This window comes from Equus caballus, chromosome 10 (genome assembly GCF_041296265.1).
Source record: "Equus caballus isolate H_3958 breed thoroughbred chromosome 10, TB-T2T, whole genome shotgun sequence".
Classification (NCBI taxonomy): Eukaryota; Metazoa; Chordata; class Mammalia; order Perissodactyla; family Equidae; genus Equus; species Equus caballus.
This window is the reverse complement of record NC_091693.1, coordinates 54652334-54674144: the sequence shown is the minus strand read 5'-3', so window position 1 is coordinate 54674144 and position 21811 is coordinate 54652334. Positions and strand designations below refer to the sequence as shown.

Below are 21811 nucleotides of genomic sequence, written 5' to 3'. Positions count from 1 at the left end.
AAAAAAAGAACGAAGACGTAAGACTGTCGCTGTAGGCATAGAACAGTAATGGGACATCTTACATACCTTGTGAAGGGTGTGCTTTATTCTGTAGGCAACTGGGAGTCACTTAAAGAATTTGAAGCAAAAGAATGCCCCTAGGCTCTGAGTTTAGAGATTGATATGAATTAAGCAACACTGTAGTTATATAAACCACTTGAGAAGACATGATAGGCCAAGTGAAAAATGACGTCCTGGATATCTTCCAAAATATTACAGATGGAGAATGGCATAAATATTTAGGAAATATCTAGGGAAAAAGGGAAGCAGTACTGAATGTCTGATGGGATTTAGTGCAGGAGAGAGTATAATAAGGCAAAGAATGACCCTAAATTACTGGTTATATGGCATGATGACAATGCCACGAATTAGAGAAGACAGAAAGAGGAAAGAAGAGATGAGAAATTCTACTAGTGGAAGTGGAACTGTAGGTCATACGGTAAAGATATGCTTAGCTTTATAAGAAATTGCCAAAGTGTTTTTGAAAGTAGGTGAAATGTTTTATACTATCACCAGGAAAGTACGAGAGCTTTAGCAGTCAGTCTTTTTAATTTTAGCCATTTGTATGAGCGTGTAGCACCACATTATAGGATTTTTAAAACATACAGGAAATTCATCTGGTTTTGTGTATGTGTGTGTTGGGATGGGGAGGAGGTGCACAGCTCTGTAAATTTTGAGAAATGTATAGAATTGGGTAATCACTGCCTCAGTCAGGATACAGAATAGTTCCCTCACCCCCTAAAACTATCTTGTGCTGCTCTTTTGTAATCAACGTCCTGGCCCCAACTCCTAAACAGTGGTGATCACTAATCTGTTTTGTCTGTGGAGATTTTTGCCTTTTCCAGAATGTGATATAAATAGAATCATAAAGTATATAGTCCTTGGAGGCTGACTTCTTTCACTTAGCATAATGCATTTGACATTCATCCATGTGGTTCCATGTACCAGCGTCTTGCTACTTTTTACTGCTAAGCAATATTCTACTGTATGAATGTACCAGAGTTCACTTATTCTTTCTCCCATTGGAAAACATTTGGGTTATTCCTATTCTGAGTATAAAAATGACAGTAATAGCAAAGATTTATTGAATATTACTGTGTCTCAGGCCTGTATCAGGCACTTATTTGTATTAATATATTTAATATCGACAATATTATTTGAAAAGCAAAAATTATAGAGTTATAAAATCCAGAGTAGATGGCAAATGTTAAGGTGTGCATGATTTTATAGAATTCTGTTTTTTCTTTGACAGGTTTTATGTCTTTATTATAGAAATGCAATTTCTTTTTCTTCTGGTTTTGATGCTATAGATGCCATTAACATAAAAATAATTTTAGTGCTAAACAGCAATCTAAGCCGTCATCCAGCTCAATCTCCTCATTTTAAAAACATGAAAACCAGGCAGAGCAGTTATTAGTCAACATTTTGGTTTCTTTCTTTTTGTTAATGGTGAGCTGTGGTTAATATACTACCAATTCAGCAAATGTAAATCCTTTTCTATATAAAATTCAGAGCTATATAACTAATTTCATTTTCCCTCCTGGAATTAATAGATATTTAATTGATTCAATTGCCTTTCATTTTGATTAATTATCTATGAGAAAGGCTCTGTCATAACTGATTAGACATAAGGAATCAAAAAATGTAAACCGGATCACCTAAAACATAATGCTTTATCAGTTAAAACTATAACTGAAAGCAGGAAGCTGGTGTCTTACTCAGGTGATTATCCCCTTCACCACTTCACTCTTGGGCAGAAATTCAATAAATATTTAATTAGTGTATTCTTAAGGAAAAAAAAAGAATTGCTTGAAGAATACATGGGCCATCCACTCTTTGGGATGGATACATAGATAGACGGATGATAGACACATGTAACTACTTTTAGAGAATTGTGCTTTGGCATGATATTGTAATCATAGACTATAAAGATATTTATAAGAGCAAAATTTGAAATTTGCTTATGAAATTTGATCTTGACACGTTATAGGGAAGGTGCTGATAAAGATATTGTTCATTATATTACAGTATCCTCTTCATGAGAATCCTGAGAAGAAGAGAAGAAATTCCTCTCTTAATACCAAGGCAACTAGAATTTTCTTGGGAAATTTATTTGTATCTTATACTATGGACATGAACAATGTGTAGATGATTAGATACCCTTTTTCATATCAGCTACTCAAAAGCTTAGAATTAACTTTCTCATCAGCAGTATGGCAGTGTATTTCCCATAATATTTAGTTTTCATTTAATGCCGGGCTCAATCAGTGTATTCCTATTCTTGCTCTACTTTTAACTGAGAGTATATTGTCACATTATGTATTCTAACAAATCACCAATATCCTTTTTGAAACAAAGCAGGTAAGAAGAAAGGCAGGTGAGTTGAGATTAAAAATGACAGAAAGGTTGAATGGTGAGCAGGTAGGCAGAGGCAGGCAGGCAGGCAGCAAAAGGGCAGAAAGCAGGTTGCAGAAGTGGGGGTTAGAATAAAACCCAGTTACTTAGTTTTTTTCTACTTACTTGCCAGACTTAAAACATGAATACATATCTAATAGGCAACAGAAAAAGCATTCCAGAGGTCCCTTCCAGTGAATATAGCAAATTAATCAAATCAGGTATTCAAAAGCCAAATTAGGAAGAATAATAAGAGAAGACTGGCTAAGAGATAGGCACCTAACTCCCTTTTTGGGGTGCTTTAATTTCTGATCTGCATCAGAGAAGACTTGGGGAAAGTTATCACATAATCAGAGCCCTCATGGATTCACTTTCACTGACATCTTTTATTGTTCTATACTTGGAATTTATCCAATAATCGTCACAATAACTAGTCATTACAAATCTCCTTGAGGGTTAAAAATATTAAGGACGTTTTCCACAATACAGTTTTACATTCTTTATATCAGAGGTCACAAATTAGTGACCCACGAACTGGATCCAACCAGCAAATATTTTAAAAATCTTTTGCAATATTTGCTAACATATTATAGTTAGAAAAATTTACACACACACAGAGGCAGACATACTTCTGTATTTTAGGGGCCCATAGCTACAAGGGCAATGTTGACAAGAGCTGACCAGCAGCTCCTCCTTTCAGGTAAGAGTTGTCCCTAGCACCAGGACTCCCTAGGGTCTTAACCCTGATGCATTTATTACCTTACCTGACAGCTTCCTGTAGGCATTTGCATTTTGGATGCTAGGTATAATGCCTACTTGAGAAATTTATTTTACAACGTATTGACAAAGTAAAGTTTGCCTCATACAGGAAAAGAGGCACTTCTTTTCTGGCAATAAGAGCCATATAACATCTTGCATTAACTGCTCAGAAGCTCAATACCAAGTGTGTCGTCAACCATATGTACTAGTACTTAAATGTACATTCTTTTTTATAATTCCATCATACATTATTTATATATTAATGTTGTAATTATTTTTTGCAGAAAAATACCTCAAATCCTTTTTGCAAAGAGTCAGAGTACACATGTTCTAAGAGGAACATTGCCTAAACTCTATTTAAGAATGACTGAAGTAAAAAAATAAAATGAGGAAATAATGAGCATTGACAGAATATTTTATTTGGGGATTAAATTAAGTCTTTAGCTACAAACACATAGTACTCATATAAGGAAAAATAAAACAGAATGTGAGCTCAGCTACTGTTCATATAATGCCTGTCACTAAATATTTTTCCTACAAGATACCTAAAAAGTCAAGAGCAAAGTTTCAAGAATGTACTTTAATAAATATAACCACACAGCAAATTTTCAAGTAAGAATTTAGTAATCAGATTTGCAGTTGGCTTTTTACATGAAGTCAGAGATTAGACTGCTCCATTTTAATATTAATGGCTTAAGAGTTTGTAATGAAAAATTAGGTATAGAAAGGCAGCATTCAATACATATAAATTTAGTACGTACAAAAAAAGTTGTGCCACGCTACTCCCAGGTGACTGTGTTCCAAACAAATTTCTAAAATTTGCTGCATGTTCTATAAGTGATTTTTTTCTATTTCTCTTTTTTTGCATTTGATGTTTTCAAGATCAGGGTAAAGATCACATTACATTAGACATTATTATCAAATTAACACGGTCATACAGTTTTGATAACGGCTTTTGTAAAACTGACAGAAATACTCTTAAGCATGGACTTAGTTATAATTAACGTATTTACTTTAAATGTGATTAAGTAGCTGAAGATTGCCACTTTTTGTGTTGTTTACTGTGATTTTTGCTAGGATTTTTAATCTGTTTTTTCACAAAATCAAAAACAAAACCACTTAAAGCATGATGACACAGCCATATTCCATAAGTTGAATCCTATGTAGTATTATCTTACCATAGTACGTCACTGGTGTCATGAAATATTTATTTCGGTGCGGTAGCTTCTAAAAGGTTTTTGAACTTTATTTTTTAATATAAATTGAGAAACATGAAATTCAAAATATAAGATGCTTTTAAAAGAAGTCTAGAATATCCAATATAAATGTACCACTATGTTTCAACTTAGTAAATTTTCTATCTATGACTATTTGCTAATTAGATATTAAATTATTTTGTCTTTTAATATCATAAATAGTACTTATATGACAACAACGACAAAAGCTAATCACACTGTAAAGAGCTCCTCACTTCACTGATATTTGGACTATAACAGCATTACTAAGTTCTTTGATTTGCCTGAGGATGAATGAGTCTCTGTGAAGTAATTAAGCCAAAGTAGTACCTGAATTCTCAAGTATAATAGTCTTACATTAAGCATATAATAACATTTAGCTTCTATGTGGACATATAACAAAGTCAGTATAAAATTTAGTTTGGAGTACATTTCTTGAAAGAGGAATTATCTGAGCCAAAACACTCTTTTGCTTGTGGCTAAATCAATTTTTCATGTTGAAATTGTAAATATTTATAAAAATAACTGAACTTTTGCTGGTCATAAAGTATTGCTTCTACACTATGGGACATGGGAGTGTTTGACCTTAATTCAAAATTCAGATACAGACTTTTAAAGACTTTCTGTAGGCACTATAGAGTTTAGGAACAATCATCAAGTTTAAATTGAGTAACTGTAATTGGTTTTAAAAAGCACATGGTTATGAACTTGGTAGGTTCTCTGGTGGCTTGTTACTTTTGCTGTTTTAGAGGAAGATCAATTTCCTAAAGGATGTCAGAGCTAATATATGATTATGCCCAAAGAATAAAAAAATAAGAAAATGTTCCCCAAATTCTTTAAAAACTTTATATGTTTGTGTGTGTATAACACAAATTCACAGATGTAAAAAGTATGTACAGTTGATAGCTATCTACTTTGTAAGTGCTACATCTCTCAGAGAAAATATAGAAAGAGTGCTGAGTGAATACTACTTTTCATTTGTTAATCAGAAATTAAACATATTTCATAAATAGAAAGGACTAAATTTTTATATCTAAGACATATTTCATGTATGCTCTTATTAGATGAAAGTTAAGTACTCCATATATCAAAATAGTCATCTTTTAATTACACACTCTTAAAACAGAAAAAAGTTAACATACAACTAAGATAAATGTTAATAACAGCAGTTTCGGACAATATTAGTCCTTAAGGGGAGGAGTAAAAGAAAGATTTGGTTTCTATATAGTCAAAACAATTAGACTGATTAAACTATAAAACAATTCATTATGACTCATGCATTGCATATATTACACTGCTTTTTCTTTTAACAGTTAGTTTATTGAATTCAAACCTATAGTTTTTAAAATTAGAAAATCAAGTCTTTGCTCTTATTTACTTGTGATCACAATGATCTAAACTGTGCTACAAGTCAAATGGTAAAGGCAGCTGTCATGAATACCTGAGGAAGATTCTGAAAGCTTTCCTCCCAAAGAATAACAATATTATTAGAAATAATTCCTCCTAATAACCGTTTTGTAAAACAGGAGAAAAGAAACATGAAATTCATATAATTATATATTAGTAAACCATTATGAGATCAGATTCCAAGCATTCTTTCCTTGAGAATAACTTTCAGTGAGGAAGACAGAATCTGTTTCATTTTACTTTGAAATCTGACTGATTATTACTGGCTGGTTGGGGTAATGTGTTGGAAACCACAACAAAACTCAGAGGTAAAGTGTGCTGTAGTAGATTATCTATGTCTGCAATGGGAGCAGGATAGAAAGTGGTGGTATCCATTGTGAGGATTTGCTGACCTTGTGTCTATATACTTTCCCTTAATCTTAAAACTATTTCATAAAATTATCTGTTATGGTGGATTCAAAAATATAACACAAGCAATGACAAAAATTCCTCTATAGTAGATAGTTCTCTAACTAAACTTTAATAAAATATTGTATGTTATAAAAGATTAGGTATGACATATTTAGAGTTTATCCCTAAGATAACATATAATGGCTAACTGGACATAAGAAAAAAAAATACACAGGTTATATCTGTATGATTGTTTCTATGAACATACTTGGTTTTATGTCCTCATAGTGATTTATTCTTGTAATTTCCTCTAGAAAGTAGATTATTAATATTGTACTAATTTCCTGTGGCCTGATCATTCTCCGAGAAATGGCAAATTCTTAAGTTATAAATAAGTTTAACATTAATCAGGCCTCTTTTCAAAGACATGATATTTTACTTCAAAACTACTGCTCAAAAATAAGTTTCAACATCTGATGGGCTATTTTATAATAAATTCCACTGCTAATTTGTTTCTGAATGAATGCCTTTATTCTCTAAAGATTTATAGTATTATTGTTTAGTATTACCCTATTGCTTCTCATTGATAAATTAAATATCTAAGAAATAATATACATGCATATATATTCAATTTTTTTACTATAGTTCTAGTTGCAAGTATTAACAATGATAGAATGCATTTTATTCTCTAGTTTTTAAGGTAAAGAGATTCATTTTTGGCATTAGGTGATTAATTTGTCACAATATGACCAATAATTGATCACAAGTATTTTACATGATAGGTACCATAAAAGTATAATGTTTTTAAATAGGGATATTATTATATAAAATAAAGTATTATCTTTTAAATGAAATTTTATTTCCATCATTAAACGTTAAACAAAAGTCAAACTTCAGGAATGAATTTATGATATAAAGGAATTTTCATTTCCATTTCCCTAAAATCTAAAATGCTAATAAGTAAGTTTTCTCTATTACTCTTGGTAAAAATAGCTTAAAATATTAAAAGAAGGCAATCCAATGATAGTATCAGCTTCTTTCTTATCTTACAGTTGGTCTCTGATTAACCTTAAATTTAAAAACATGAATAACAGAGTAAGTTAAAGATTGATAAGGTAACACGAATAATAGAGTACTCAAAGATTGATAAGGTATTCCAAAAATGATAACATTTTGGGCATTTTATCTTCATAATAATTATGAAACAATTATGTTTTCTTAATAATTGAGAAGCAGTAGGTAACTTTTATGAAGAAACTTTCCACAGCTTCTAAAATCTAAAATTTAGCATACAAAGCAGAAACAGTAGACATGCAAAACACCTGACGTGCTATAGGTAACCCAAATCTGCCAATGATGATACATATTATGCTGCAGAAAGCAGGCCTTCCTAACACAATATGGTTCACAGCTTAAGGTACATGATTCTATTCTTCTTAAGAATTATTATTGGAGAGTTACCTAGATAGAGCTTGAACACTAATATAACAAAGCTGATGGAATCATTGAAAAAAAATTAGAAATGAAACATGTACAATATCTTTTAGGTCTTTTTTCTTCAATAGACATACCAAATATACACACAATCCTATTTCTTTGGGCCCAGAATACAAGTAGGATTTAACTGTGTGCTAGCTACTTTCGGTAACACAAGCATTTATCTGTTGTGAAAAAAAAAATTAAACTACTATCAAAGCAGGATTTCACTTTCAATCAGAAATTCAGCAACTCATGCCACAGGGAATGTTATCCGCACAACTCTCATCTTCTCACTGCAGCATTGTGAAGGGTGGCAATGACAATATTGCTACCTTTAAAAAAGTACAAATTATTTTTATTAAAGACAATAGTTTCAGTGCATACTGATTTTGACAGTTTTCTTTCCATAACTCAGAACAAAAGGCATTTATTGAAATTAGGTCATTTCTATAATTAATAAACTTTACTCAACGCATTAAGAAATAGGCAGCTGGTGATCTAACTCGTAAGTTGCTCTTTCTTTACTGTATTTTTCAGACCACTTGCGAGTTAGTTCCAGATAGAGACTTGGTTTATGAGGCCGGTAATCCAGGTACACTGTATTACTGGTTCTTTTGGGAACAGCTTTTTCAATCTGAGTTCCTTCATGCCACTCATTAAAGGAGGTGATAGAAATCACAGAGGGCTGGGCTTGGAGCGCGGCACTCAGAGCGGTTTCATAGTACTTCCCGTTGACTCGGTTCCGAGTGTTTTGAGCGTTCCACGGACGGATGCTGGTATCTATGTATCCTGGACCCACACTTGGGATAAACATTAGGTTGAATTGATCACAAAAGAATTTTAGCCTACCCCAATTCTCATAAGATGAGCCATAAGTAAAGCCATTTGTGGCAAAATACGTATAAATTCCATCAAAACCACCTCGAAGAATATCATATTTATGTTTGTTTTCCACAAGAAGTGCGATAAACAATCCATCATAAGGAGAATTGCGAATGCTCTGAGACCCTGAGGCAGTTAACAGATTGGCCCATTTTTCAGGCTTTGTGATATAGGAATCATAGACATAAAACATAGGAAGTGCATTGCCGTTCTTAGTCTTGTACCTGTAAAAGGCTGGATGATTCCCATACCTAGAATACAAATATATGTAAAAGTGAGATGAATATTCACAACTCATTTGCCATAGGCAATAACTGTTTATGTGTTGAAAATGAAGGTAATCAGTACAGTTTAAGCACACTGTACACCTTCTTTAGGGAATCAGTCATATAAGTATACTCATTAAAAATGCATTTTAAATTTTACACATTGGGAAATGAGATACTGGATACAGTAAGACATAACCAAACAGGAAATTAATTATCTTACACTGAGGTTTACAAATGATGACAAACACCATAAAAAGCCCATTTTCTACATGAATATATAAACTGCTTTTTTTGTATCAGTGATAAATGTCCCACTGTTGCTGACAAGTTTCTCTGTAAGAGTATGGCATCTGTCACAGACTGTTATCAGTAAAATTCTTGAACAAAATTAAATGTATTGATTCTTTCCTTATAATCAGATTAAATATAAATGAAAATATTAGATGTGGGTCCATTGCTATAAAAGCAGTTCACATTTCATAATCTGAACCTTCTTTTTAGAAAGACAAAACTCTATATTCATGAGATTTACAGAATTTACAGATTTACAGAATAGTATCTATTTAAAATGTCAGTCTGACAAAAATCATAAATAGCCAAACACATAAAACAGTAAAAAGAGAAATTTTTATTCATACACAAAGCGAATTTTAAGGAAATTCAGAAGCGTTCCTCAAAATGACTGCAATACTCATTACCAAATTAGTTTAAATTAATTTTAACGTCAGACCATAAGTTATTCAAATCTCTCAAATATAATTTAAATATACTTTTCTTAGAATTATCAATTGATCATAAAACAGTAATAATAAACACTGAGGAAACTCACTTGTCTATAATATATTTGACATTTCTGTACATGTTGTTTTCATCTCGATTGCTATATGGTTCGATGTGAAAAGTGACCTAGAATAAAAAATGATTAGAGAAAAAATTATCTATGATATAAAAATAAAAATCTCATATTTTTAATGAAGTGACTGATTTAATAACCTTAATTTACACTGAATACTTAGTGAACATAAAGTTACTACAGAATTCTAATAGTAATAACATTTACTAAGAGCTTTCTCTGTTAAATAATATGCTAACGATTTTATACTTTTTACCTCAGTTAATTCTCTCTACTCTCTAAGACAGTTACTATTAACTAACTTCATTTTCTAAATGAGACAATCAAAGGTAAGACAGGTTCAGTAACTTGTCACCCAGCAAATTGGAGGCAATATGGGCAGTCTGAGTTCAGAGCTCAAATGTTCAACCACTCAGCAATAATTGTTCCTATCTGTTGATTCCTTATAAAGAATAAAGAGGGATATATTCTATATTCAGACGTATCTTTCTTAAACAAAATAAACCATAGTCCAGAAAAATCTAGATTCTTTTTTCAGGTGTGGCCATGAAGTTTATATTTAAATAGAGTCAATATCACACGTCTTTAAATGACAAATTCTTCTATATCATTAAAATAGCATTTTACAAAATAATCCATGTTTAATTTGTACCATTACTCAAAGAATTTACAACAAAATTACTGAAAAAATAATATCCATTAGAACTATAAAGGATGATAATTTTCAGAATGCTTGCTGGTGACACGGTTTATATATTTCTACCATAATAACAGAAAGCAGTAACCAAAAATATTTTTAAAATACTGTGCACAGAAGATTCAAATTTTTTTAGCTAAAACAAGTTAGTTATATATAAATCAAGAAAACTAATAATAGCTAGTAAAATCATTTTGTATGCCACTTCTAACGGGTAGTGTAGATAGTATAGATGATACCTTCCTTCAATGACAATCTATTTAAGATCTGTAAAACAAATATGAGAATTTACACTTTTATTACTAACTTTACTGACTTACCAGTAACCATTAAAAATCTTTATGGCAATCTAGTAAACTTATTGATATTATTTTAATTGTAGGGTTTGGTCTCTATGAAGCATGTGTGGAATCCAAGATTTCTAAGCTACTGGAATATTTAATAAGCCTTTGTTTTCAACTACCCAATTAAAGTGAAATGCACTTTATGTTAATCAGTACTACTAGTTTTCACAGAAGTAATTTTAAAGTCAGAGAGCATTTAGTGAAAATGTCATTCTCTACTTTTAATAAAATGAGATTTCAGTAATATATACAAAGAAAGTTTTTATCAGTAGCAAAGGAAGGTTAAATTCATTTCTGCAGTATATTGTAAGTATTGCTAGGGTAGTTGGATTTTTCAGTAGCTCTGGTATTTGCTTTTTAACTACAATTGAAAGAAGGTTGGCAAAGGTATATATTCATACTCTTATATAATGTTACCCTGCATCTCCCTTAAGATGCAACACTGTATTTCCTAAGACAGATTCCATTTTATATATAAAGGACACCATATTTAAGCAAATATCCGAGGTCAAAATGAATTTCCTTTTAAAGCTGCAAATTATAAATGGCATCCTTCTTTTGTAAAGTTTAGATCAATATATTTGTAGTAATTCAAAAAGCCATTAATGATAAATATCCAATATTTTAAATTTTCCCTCATATATTTCTAACTTCTTAATTGTAGGTTTAATTAATGATGTGATGTAGTCACTATTTTTCTATTCCATTTGGAAAAATCTATTAGACTAATACTAAAACAACTTTAAAAATGACAGAATACTATATTAAAACCAAATGCTTGCATTATCTTCGGATTAAGGAATGAGAGTCATATAAATGTTCCCTCATTTCATGCTTCTAGTTTTGACCTTGCCAGTCTTTTCTCTACCCTGCAGCCAAAGTGAACTTCTGAAGTGAAAATGTGAGGAACTTGCTGATGTTTCTCCTGGAGAGTGATGTCAACAACATGTTCCTCACTTATCTTGTGTTTTAATCAATAAATTAGGCATACATGAAACTTAAACTCTTTATTACAATGGTGTATTAACTACTCAACTATAATATACAGGTTAAAGGAAAGTAGGAAAAATAACCGTAGCTACTATAAGTTAACAAATACATGACAAAAAAGAGGTGAATTGTGACATCAATAATATAAAAGGGAGGAGTAAATGGGAAGCCTTTATAGCCAATCAAAGATAAGTTGCTATCAGCCTAAAATGGACTGCTTTATCCTTAAGATGTTTTACGTAAGCCCCAGGGTAACCACAAAGCAAAAATCTAGAGCATATCCACAAAGGACACAGAAGGGAGACACAGAGCATAGCGCCATGGAAAATAACCAACTTACAAAGGTAGGGAGAAACAGAAGGAAAAGAAATCATAGAAATACAAAACCAGAAAGCAATTGATAAGATGGCATTAGTAAGTCCTTACATATAAGTAATTACTCTAAATGTAAATGGGTTGAATTCACCAATCAAAAGGTACACAGCTGGATGGATACAAAGAAGACCTAAATATAAGCTGCCAACAAGAGACCACAACAGCTTAGGACACACACACAGTAAAGGGGAAGGGATGAAAAGATATTCTATGCAAGTGAAAACCACAGTAAAACATCAAGTTTCAGTATGTAAATTCAAAGAGGGTGAAAAAATTAAATGTCCAAGTGAAAACTGTTAATTTTTTATGGAAATGCTTTCATGTCCTGTGGCAATGATGCCGTATTTTAAAAGTATTCTTGGGTTTCTCCTGATTATTTTTCCCCATTAATATACGAACAGATATTTATAATTTATTGTTCTTATGCTGATTACCTTTAACTTTCTTCCTTACAAAATTGTCTGACTGTCAAATGTTTTTGTTTTTTTGTAGTTTTACTCTATAATTTCGTTGAAATAAATATCTCTCTGTCCTATTAGGGAAAAAAAGAGTTCTGGTTCAAGATGGTGACATAGGAACATCCTGGATTCACTTCTTCCCACAGATACTGCATCTACAGTTATATATGGAAGAATTTCTCTGAAAAAAACCTAAAAAATGGCAGCGCAACCCCTTCACATCTGGCAGATGAGAAAGAAATCACACCAAGCAGGTAGGAAAGGCTGAGACACAATCTTGCCATAAACCCCATCCCTGGTGCGGCAACCCACAATTGGGAGGGAACTCAAACTCCAGAGATTCTCCCTGAGGAGTGATGGTTTCGTACCTCATATCAAGCATCCAGCTTTTAATACTGGCACCTGAAAGACAAGCCCCCGAAACATCTGGCTTTGAAGACCAAGGGGGCTCACAGCCACAAGCCCTGCAGAGCAGTGGCGAACTGAGAAATGGCTCTTAGGGCTCATGTGCAGACTCATCCACTCCAGGGCCCAGAGCAGAAGCGGCCCTTTGAAAAGCGCCCAGACTTTACATTGGAGACTCATTTGCTAATTTTAAACTGCTGGTCTGAGGGCCAGGGGTACTGATGGGGGAAGGAGACTGGGGTGCACCACCTCCCATGCTCTTCCTTGCTCTGCCTTGCTCCAGCTAGGGGGTGCCACCTCCATGCTCTCCCTGGTGCACTGAGAGTGCCGGTATCTCCAGGAGGAGGGCTTCAACACATCTGGTGCCCTCGTTTTTGCAGCTGCCACTCAGGAAACACCCCTTAACACCTGGCTCTGGAGGCCAGGGAGGCTTGCGTTCCTGGGTCCCATGGGACTGTGACAATCAGAGAGAAGGTTCTTAGCAGGCTACCACCCCCAGGGCATGCACAGACAGGAGGCTGAAACACCCCCAGCCTTTTTGAGAGAGAGGCCTCTGCTCCTCCTGGAGCTCTGGCCTGAGCAGCAGGCTTCTGGATTGGCACACTTAGAGGGGCCTATGGCAGTCCTCTCATGGAACGGAGGCCAGTGAACGCAATCTTCACATGTTCCCTCTGGGGGACGGGGGCCTTACACTCATGGGTCCCACCGGACTGTAACCAAGAGAGAAGTTGTTCTTAAATAGCTACAACTCCTAGGGCACAGCAAGAAGCAAGAGACCCAGGAACTCAGTCTTGCGCTGAAAGAGGCCTATTAGCTTATCATCACAGCTACAGCCTGAGGGTAGGCTTCTAATGAGACACACATCTAAGGGGTGACTGTAAACCTTTCCAGTGATCTCAGAGGGCAGGAACTGTCTTCCCAGGCTCCCTCTGCTGCACTCTAGGGTGCCAGCATCTCCTGGAGGGGAGCTCTTACATGTGTCTAGTGCCCTGGTTTTTGCAGCTGCAGCTCAGGGGATATCCCTGATCACCTGGCTCTGGTGGCCAGGGCTTGAGTACTTGAGTCCCAGGAGATTGGAACACTTGGAGGGAGTTCTTGGCAAGCTACCAACTGTCAAAATACACAGAGTGGCTAAATTGTAAAAAACCCAAGATCTACCTAAATGCTGCCTACAAAAGCCTTACGTCAGACATAAGGGGACACAGTCTGAAAGTGAAAGGATAGAAAAAGATATTCCATGCAAATGGAAACCAAAAGAAAGCTGGGGTAGCTATATTCATATCAGACAAAACAGATTGTAAAACAAAGACTGTAATAAGAGACAGAGAAAGGCATTATCTAATGATAAAGGGGTCAATCCAATAAGAAGATATTACATTTGTAAATACTTATGCACCTAACACAGGAGAACCTAAATATAGTTTTCATTATACATTGCTTTAAATAAGACTTGCTGAAAAAAATGAAGACACAAACAAATGGAAGGACATCCCATGTTCACGGATTAGAACAATTAATATTGTTAAAATGTCCGTGCTATCCAAAGCCATCTATAGATTCAATGCAATCTCTATCAAAATCCAACGGCATTTTTCACAGAAATAGGAAAAAACCCTCAAATTTTCAAGGAATCACAAAAGATCTTTAATAGCCAAAACAATCATGAGAAAGAAAAATAAAACTGGAGGCATTATATTTCTTGATGTCAAACTATATATGAAGCTATAGTAATTAAAACAGTATGGTACTGGCATAAAATAGGCACATAGACCAATGGAACAGAATAAGGAGGCCAGAACTAAACCTCAGCATATAAGGTCAACTAAAATTTGATAAGGGAGTCGGGAACATCCAGTGGGAAAGGACAGTCTCTTCAACAAATGGTATTGGGAAAAGTGGATAACTACATGCAGAAAAAGAAAATTGGACCTCTATCTAACACCACTCACAAAAATTACCTTGAAATGGATTAACTTAAACATAACACCTGAAACTCCTAGAAGAAAACATAGGGAAGAAGCTCCTTGACACTAGTCTTGACAATGGTCTTTTGCATGAGACACTAAAAGCACAATCAAAAGAAAAAATCAAAAGTGGGACTATATCAAACTTAAAAGTATCTGCACTGCAAAAGAAACGATTAACAAAATGAAAAGACAACTATGGGATGGTAGAAAATATTTGCAAACCATGAACTGAGTAAGTAGCTAATATCCAAAATTTATAAAGAATTCATACAACTCAATATAAAAAAAATCTGATTAAAAAGTAGGTATAGGAACTATAGAGACATTTTTCCAAAGACACCCAAATGGCCAACAGGTACATGAAAAGGTGCTCAACATCACTAATCATCAGGGAAAAGCAAATCAAAAAGAAGTAAAATAGCACCTCACATGCGTTATTATGGCTATCATCACAAAGACAAGCCATGACTAATGCTGGGAGGATGTGGAGAGAAACGAACTCTTGGGCACTGCGGGTGGGAATGTAAAATTGGTGTAGCCACCATAAAAAGCAGTATGGAGGTTCCTCAAAAAATTGAAAATAGCACTACCCTATGATATAGAAATTTCACTTCTGGATATTTATTTGAAGGAAATGAAATCACTATCTCGAAAAGATATCTCACCTTTATGTTCATTGCAGCATTACTGACAATAGTCAATACATGGAAATAACATAAGTGTCCATCAATAGATGAATGGATAAAGAAAATGTGTTTTATACACACACACACACACACACACACACACACACAATGGAATGCTATTCAGCAGTGAGATAAAAAAGCAAATCCTGCTATTTGAGACTACAGCAATAACAATGGATGGACCTTGAGGTCATTATGCTAAGTGAGATAGGTCAGAGAGGGAAAGACAAATACTGTATGATATCTCTTATATGTGTAATTGGAAAAAAAAACTCAAAAAAACAGAGTGGAATGGTGGTTACCAGGGGCTGAAGGATGGGGGAATCGGCGATGTTGTTTAAGGGTACGTACTTGCAACTAGTAGATAAATAAAAGTCAGACCTCTAACACATAGTACAGTGATTATGGACAACAAAACTGTATTATAAACATTAAACTTGCAAGGAGACTAGATCTTAACTGTTCCCACCACTAGAAGAAATGATAATTATGTGGCATGATAGAGGAGTTAGCTAGCACTCTAATGGCAATCAGATCACAATATAAATGTTTCAAATCAATATGTTGTATACCTTAAACTTACACAATGTTATGTCAATTATATTTTAATAAAATAAAAAACGAAGTGAAAATTGGATCATACTTTTCTCCTTCTCCAACTCCTCTACTCCCCACCCTTCACTCCTGCACACCCTCCATCCCCCACACCCTCCATCCCCCACTACAATAAGAATGAGGTAGGTCTTCCTACTCCAATGTGGTGCCATCATACTTTGTACTTTTCTCTTCCTGCAATTACTTGTGTTTTTCTCTGATCTTCACTAGATTGCAAGGTCCCTTAAACACAGAGATAACATCTTATTCTTCTTAATATTACTGGCATCTGGAACAGTAACTGCACATAGCAGACCCTGAATGAATGAATGCATGCATGAGTGAATGAACGATTTCCAGGCAAAATTGGGTAATAAATTAAACTCTGGGTCTGCCATTTATATACCCCATTAGGTAAGATTCACCAAGTTTTCACCAAAAATTCACATTATTAATTTGAGAACAAGAAAGAAAAAAGGGAAAAAGAAGAGAAGTCATGGATAGAATAACGTCTTTCAAATGGAGCTGAAAAACCATTTTAAAAAGAACACAGACACACTACATATAAGTTTTACATGGTGAAAAATTTGCATAAGCCTGAGCAGCAGATATAATGATGATTCTAGAACCACAGGCCACATAAATATTGGATGCTGATAAACCAATAGTATGAGAAATGTGATTTATATACAAAGTAGAAAAAAACGTGCTATTTTAAAATACAATACTAAATTTATTAAAATACAAGAAGACCACCAGTGGCTGAGTTGGTTCTTTCCACTATAATCCTGAGCAAAGGGAAAGAATCACTGGATCAGCCTGATTTTCTTTTTACCCAGATGGCTGGCTTAACTCAGTCAGGCTTAATGTGATGGTGATGTATCATAAGCAACCCACAACCTCAGTGGCTTCCAAAGACAAACATTTGTTTGTTGCACAAAGGCTGATGAAGTGGCTCTGATGGTTCTGCTCCACGCTGTCGATTAGGTCTAGATCTGCTCCATGCGTCTGTCATTCTGGGTCCTAGGCAGAGGAGCACGTGGGGCATGCTGTTCTCACAGAAGAGGAACACAACTATGGAAATGCATATAATGCTTCTGCTCAGACATGGTATACATTATGTTTTCTCACATCTCATTAGCCAAAGCAAGCCATGAGGCCAAGCCCAACACCAACGAGGCAAGACATATACTTGCTCTTTCCACAGAGGGGAGGGAGAACAGGATGTTTGCTATACATTGACTTCAAAACCTATCTATCATGCCTCACTCAAAAGATTGTTTCACTGCTCTGTTCTTAATGGTGTAGGATGGAGAGGATATAGAGGAAAAGATCCATCTGTGATTTGTATAGTCTCTACAAAACCAGACTGCTTAATGACAGTAAAACGAGTTACAGCCCTTACTCCAGCGAATATGCAGACAAGTATATGAACGAGCAGATATCTAAATCTCTGAAAAATCATGATTTACACTTTAGTTTTACTCATTTACTCTTCCAAAAAAATATCTTAGGCCACATTTGCTAAACACAATGCAAAACAAGTAACTAAAGTGTCAAACATTTTTGCTATTCTTGCTTGTTTATTTATGACTTAAAAAGCAGTCACCTAAATGACTCTTGGTATGAAGTTAATAAATCAAAATTGCACTTACAAATTATTCAGTGACTAATACTAGTTAAAACATTACATAATAGAAACTAATGAACTATAACAAAAGCTTAACTGTGAGACAAATTCACTCCTCAAAAACTCTCTATTCCTAAACAAAAATAGAATGAAAATAAAGGAAAAACATTTTCAACTCAAAAGGCAGAGAGGGCCAGCCGCAGTGGCCTAGTGGTTAAGTTCAGCACGCTCTGCTTCAGTGGCCCAGGTTTGGTTCCTAGCTGCAGACCTATACTGCTAGTCCATGTCTATGCTGTGGCAGTGGCTCACATAAAAAATAGAGGAAGATTTGCAACAGATGTTAGCTCAAGGCCAATCTTCCTCAGCAAAAAGAAAGAAAGAAAAGAAAAGAAAGAGAAGAGTAAAACAAACCCAAACAAAGAATAGAAACACATTAATCAAGATTGAAGTAGAATTGGGGCCGGCCTGGTGGCACAGCGGTTAGGTTCACAGGTTCCACTTCAGCAGCCTGGGGTTTGCCAGTTTGGATCCTGGGTGCAGACCTATGCACTGCTTGTCAAGCCATGCTGTGGCAGGTATCCCACATACAAAGTAGAAGAAGATGGGCACAGATGTTAGCTCAGGGCCAGTCTTCCTCAGCAAAAATGGGGAGGACTGGCAGCAGATGTTAGCTCAGGGTTAATCCTCCTCAAAAAAAAAAAAAAAAAAAGATTGAAGTAGACTTAATATGTTAAAACCATTAGAATATTTTTTAAATAAAATTGATAAATTGAAAGGCTGCTTTTGGGGAAAGGGGCTAAGCAGGTCTATACTAATCAATTGAAGAAAAGGACAGATTAGCTCCTTGCTTTGAAGATTAGCAAACCAAAAGAGTTGTTACTAATGAACCTACTTATTTTATACTTCAAGTTTTCAGGTGTGGTCAGTTAAGTGCAGCATAGGCCCCAGTTTATCAGCACAGAACTCACAATATTATTATTCATCTCTGTGTATCATATTGCCTTAGAACTTTAAAAAATTCTAGTACGTTACTGTGATTAATTAAACTAACTTTTCCTTATATTAGCGAGCACAGGAAAGTTTTCTATTCCTGATAAAAACAGAATTTACTAAACTTTATCTAATTATTAAAAAATATCCATCTGACAAGATCAACACAACAGAAATCACACAAAAATCCAACAAATAAAACCATCTTATGGTTTAATCCTGTCATTTTACAAATGAGGAAGACACGCCAAAAAAATGAAGCTGAAGTAACTAACACAAGATTCCAGAGCTACTCAGCTGGGACGAGAACTCCAGTCTCACGGTCCTGGTCTATTTTTTTTAGCAATGTATAGTTCCTCCCCAGATATAAGGACAAGAAATTATTCTAAAAATTTTGGAAAATATTAGCCTGTCAGGTTCCAAACTTTTCTAATTACCAGATAAAAAATCTGAAGCAAAGAGAGAGCAAGAGTGTTGGCAACTAGACTCTCTGCCACACCCTCTTTCCACAGGGAAGCTTTAAACAGGAGAAAACACAACCTGTCCTCGTGCATCAGAACATGTCACTTCACCTTTAAAAGCCTCCTGAAAGTAATGAAACAGCCAACTTCCCTGAGTTGCAAAGGCCTCCTCCCTCCCATCTCCCAGGATTATAGTAGGGCCTGGTGAGAGGAGTGGCCTTCGGACCTGTTTTGTGGAAGATAAATCAACTCACTTATCCAGTCTCAGACTGGTGCCAGAAGCTGCAGGTCTGTCTATGTGCAGATTTTAAGTGCCAACGAGAGCTCACTGAATGGCACTAGGGGACAGCAGACGACAGCTCTCGCCAGTCAGCTAGTTTAAGAGATGCTGCCCTAACTGATTCAGGATTGTAAAGTAGCAAAAGAAGGCTCTATGGACAAGGATTAAAAAAAGAAAATGCACACCTATTTAGTTCTTTCCCTTTCCCTAGAGTTCCATTTCTATTCCCCAACAACTGCTGAATCGTTAAGCTGCAAAAGGAATACTAAAACAAAACTAATTTTTCACGTTTTTATTTGGAAATAAATATTTCAACAGTGATCCACATCATCTCTTAGGGAGCTTGCTCAATTACGTGTATTGGTCAAACTAGCTTGTCTTCCATTAGGATATATAAACTGCAAGAAGTTTCAGAGCAAATGAAAATCCTCACTGATTTTTAAGAATGGTAGCAGCCTGAGAACTCAGGGTAAATAGTCTCTCATTAAAAGATGTTTTAATTCACATTTTCATTAAGACTTACAAACACACTGCATTGAAAAACAAGAATAAACTTCAAGAAAAATGAGCAACCTGAGAAAAGAAGAATTAATAGACATGAAAATTATTGCCCAAGGACACAGAAGAGTGGATAATGCAAAAAACTAAATCAGTGTCATGAAGACAAGATCATTAACGAACCTCCCGTTTATACTTGATTCCAAATGATTCTTGAATTACACATTAGATTCCCATATACAGTGCCTTGTTTCTGGACCCTGTATTACACTTCATTATCTCCTTCTGAATACTGATGCTAATGCCATACTCTTTCAATTTCTGCCATTTTATAGTACATTTTGGTATCTAGGAAGACAAGCTTTCCTGTCATTAATAAATATTTTTTAAAAGTTATACTTTTTTTTAAATACATTTGAAACTTTAGGATCAGCCTGTCAAAAATCTCAGTGGAACTTTTAATCGGGATTGCATTAAATTTACACATCATATTAAAAAAAAATAAAATACAAATGTTTTGCAATTTTGGATCTTCCCATCAAATTCCTGTTTCTCTATTTATGCAAGTCTTTCATATCCTTCAATAAAATGTCAAAGATTTCTTTATATCCATTGCTATGCTATTTTCAATGTACTTTTTCCATGTTTTTGCCCTGTAAAATAGGAATCCTACTGACTTGTATGTTTTTTGGTTTCAGTCACTGTACTGGACTCATTATATCTAATGGTTTTTAGGTACTTTTCACGGTTTTTGAAGGTATTTTCTGTTTGCAAAGAATGATAATTTTACTTAGAACACTTTTTCTTAGAACATTTTCCTTAAACTAAGAACATGTATTTTAGTTAAACTGCTTTGTTGAATCTCTATAACGATACTAAATAATGCTGATGATAGAGGTTATTCTTTTTTTTTTTTGAGGAAGATTAGCCATGAGCTAATATGCACGGCCAATCCTTCTCTTTTTGCTGAGGAAGACTGGCCCTGAGCTAACATTTCTGCCCATCTTCCTCTATTTTTTATGTGGGATGCCTGCCAAAGCATGGCTTGATAAGCAGCGTGTAGGTCCGCACCTGGGATCCAAACTGGCGAACTCCATGACACTGAAGCAGAGCACGCAAACTTAACCACTGCGCCACTGGGCCAGCCCAATAGAGGGCATTCTTGACTGATCTTGGTTATGAGTATGATGCTACTGTTTCTTCTTTAAGTATGGTGTGTGATATAAGTTACTAAGGAATACCCTTTATCAAGTTAAAGAACTCTCATTATTAACAGTTTTATTAGTAATGACTTTTTATTTCCACAAAATTTCAGTATCCATTAAGATGATGTTTTATCTCCTTTAAATAATCAATAAAGTTTTATCTACTTAACATTTATATAGTGCCCACTCCATATTGCTTACTCTTTGCCAGACACTAAGTGCTTTACATATTACTGCATGTAATCTTATAACCACTCTGTAAGGTAGATTTTGTTCCTTTTTTCTTCACTTGAGAGATGAGGAAACCGAGGCACAAGAGTTACATAAATAGCCAGTAAGTGGCTGAGTCAGCACTGAATGCAGGAGATTTGAACTCAGATTTCATACTCTTGAAACTATTCAGAGATTCGTGCTAATCAACACTACTTCTGTAAGTTTTATTTAGGAATTTTGCATATATTTTAACTAGTGAGATCATGTTATAAATCCCTTTCTTGTGTTATGCTTGTTTAGTTTTTGAATTA

At 34.7% G+C, this 21811-nt stretch overlaps 1 protein-coding gene across 4 annotated transcripts in view; it reads right to left on the bottom strand.

Annotated features, from left to right (window-relative positions):
• Window positions 1–3589: 3589 nt before the first annotated feature.
• The window catches only part of MANEA (mannosidase endo-alpha), a 55177-nt gene continuing 36955 nt past the window's right edge, over window positions 3590–21811 (bottom strand). For all 4 annotated transcript variants that reach the window (XM_070223561.1, XM_001503820.5, XM_014734201.3 and 1 more), the window contains 2 exons: window positions 9684–9760; window positions 3590–8836 (listed from right to left, as the gene is read on the bottom strand). In XM_070223561.1, the coding sequence (XP_070079662.1) occupies window positions 8179–8836; window positions 9684–9760 (735 nt within the window). In that variant the 3' untranslated portion in view covers window positions 3590–8178. The remainder of the gene's footprint in view (window positions 8837–9683; window positions 9761–21811) is intronic.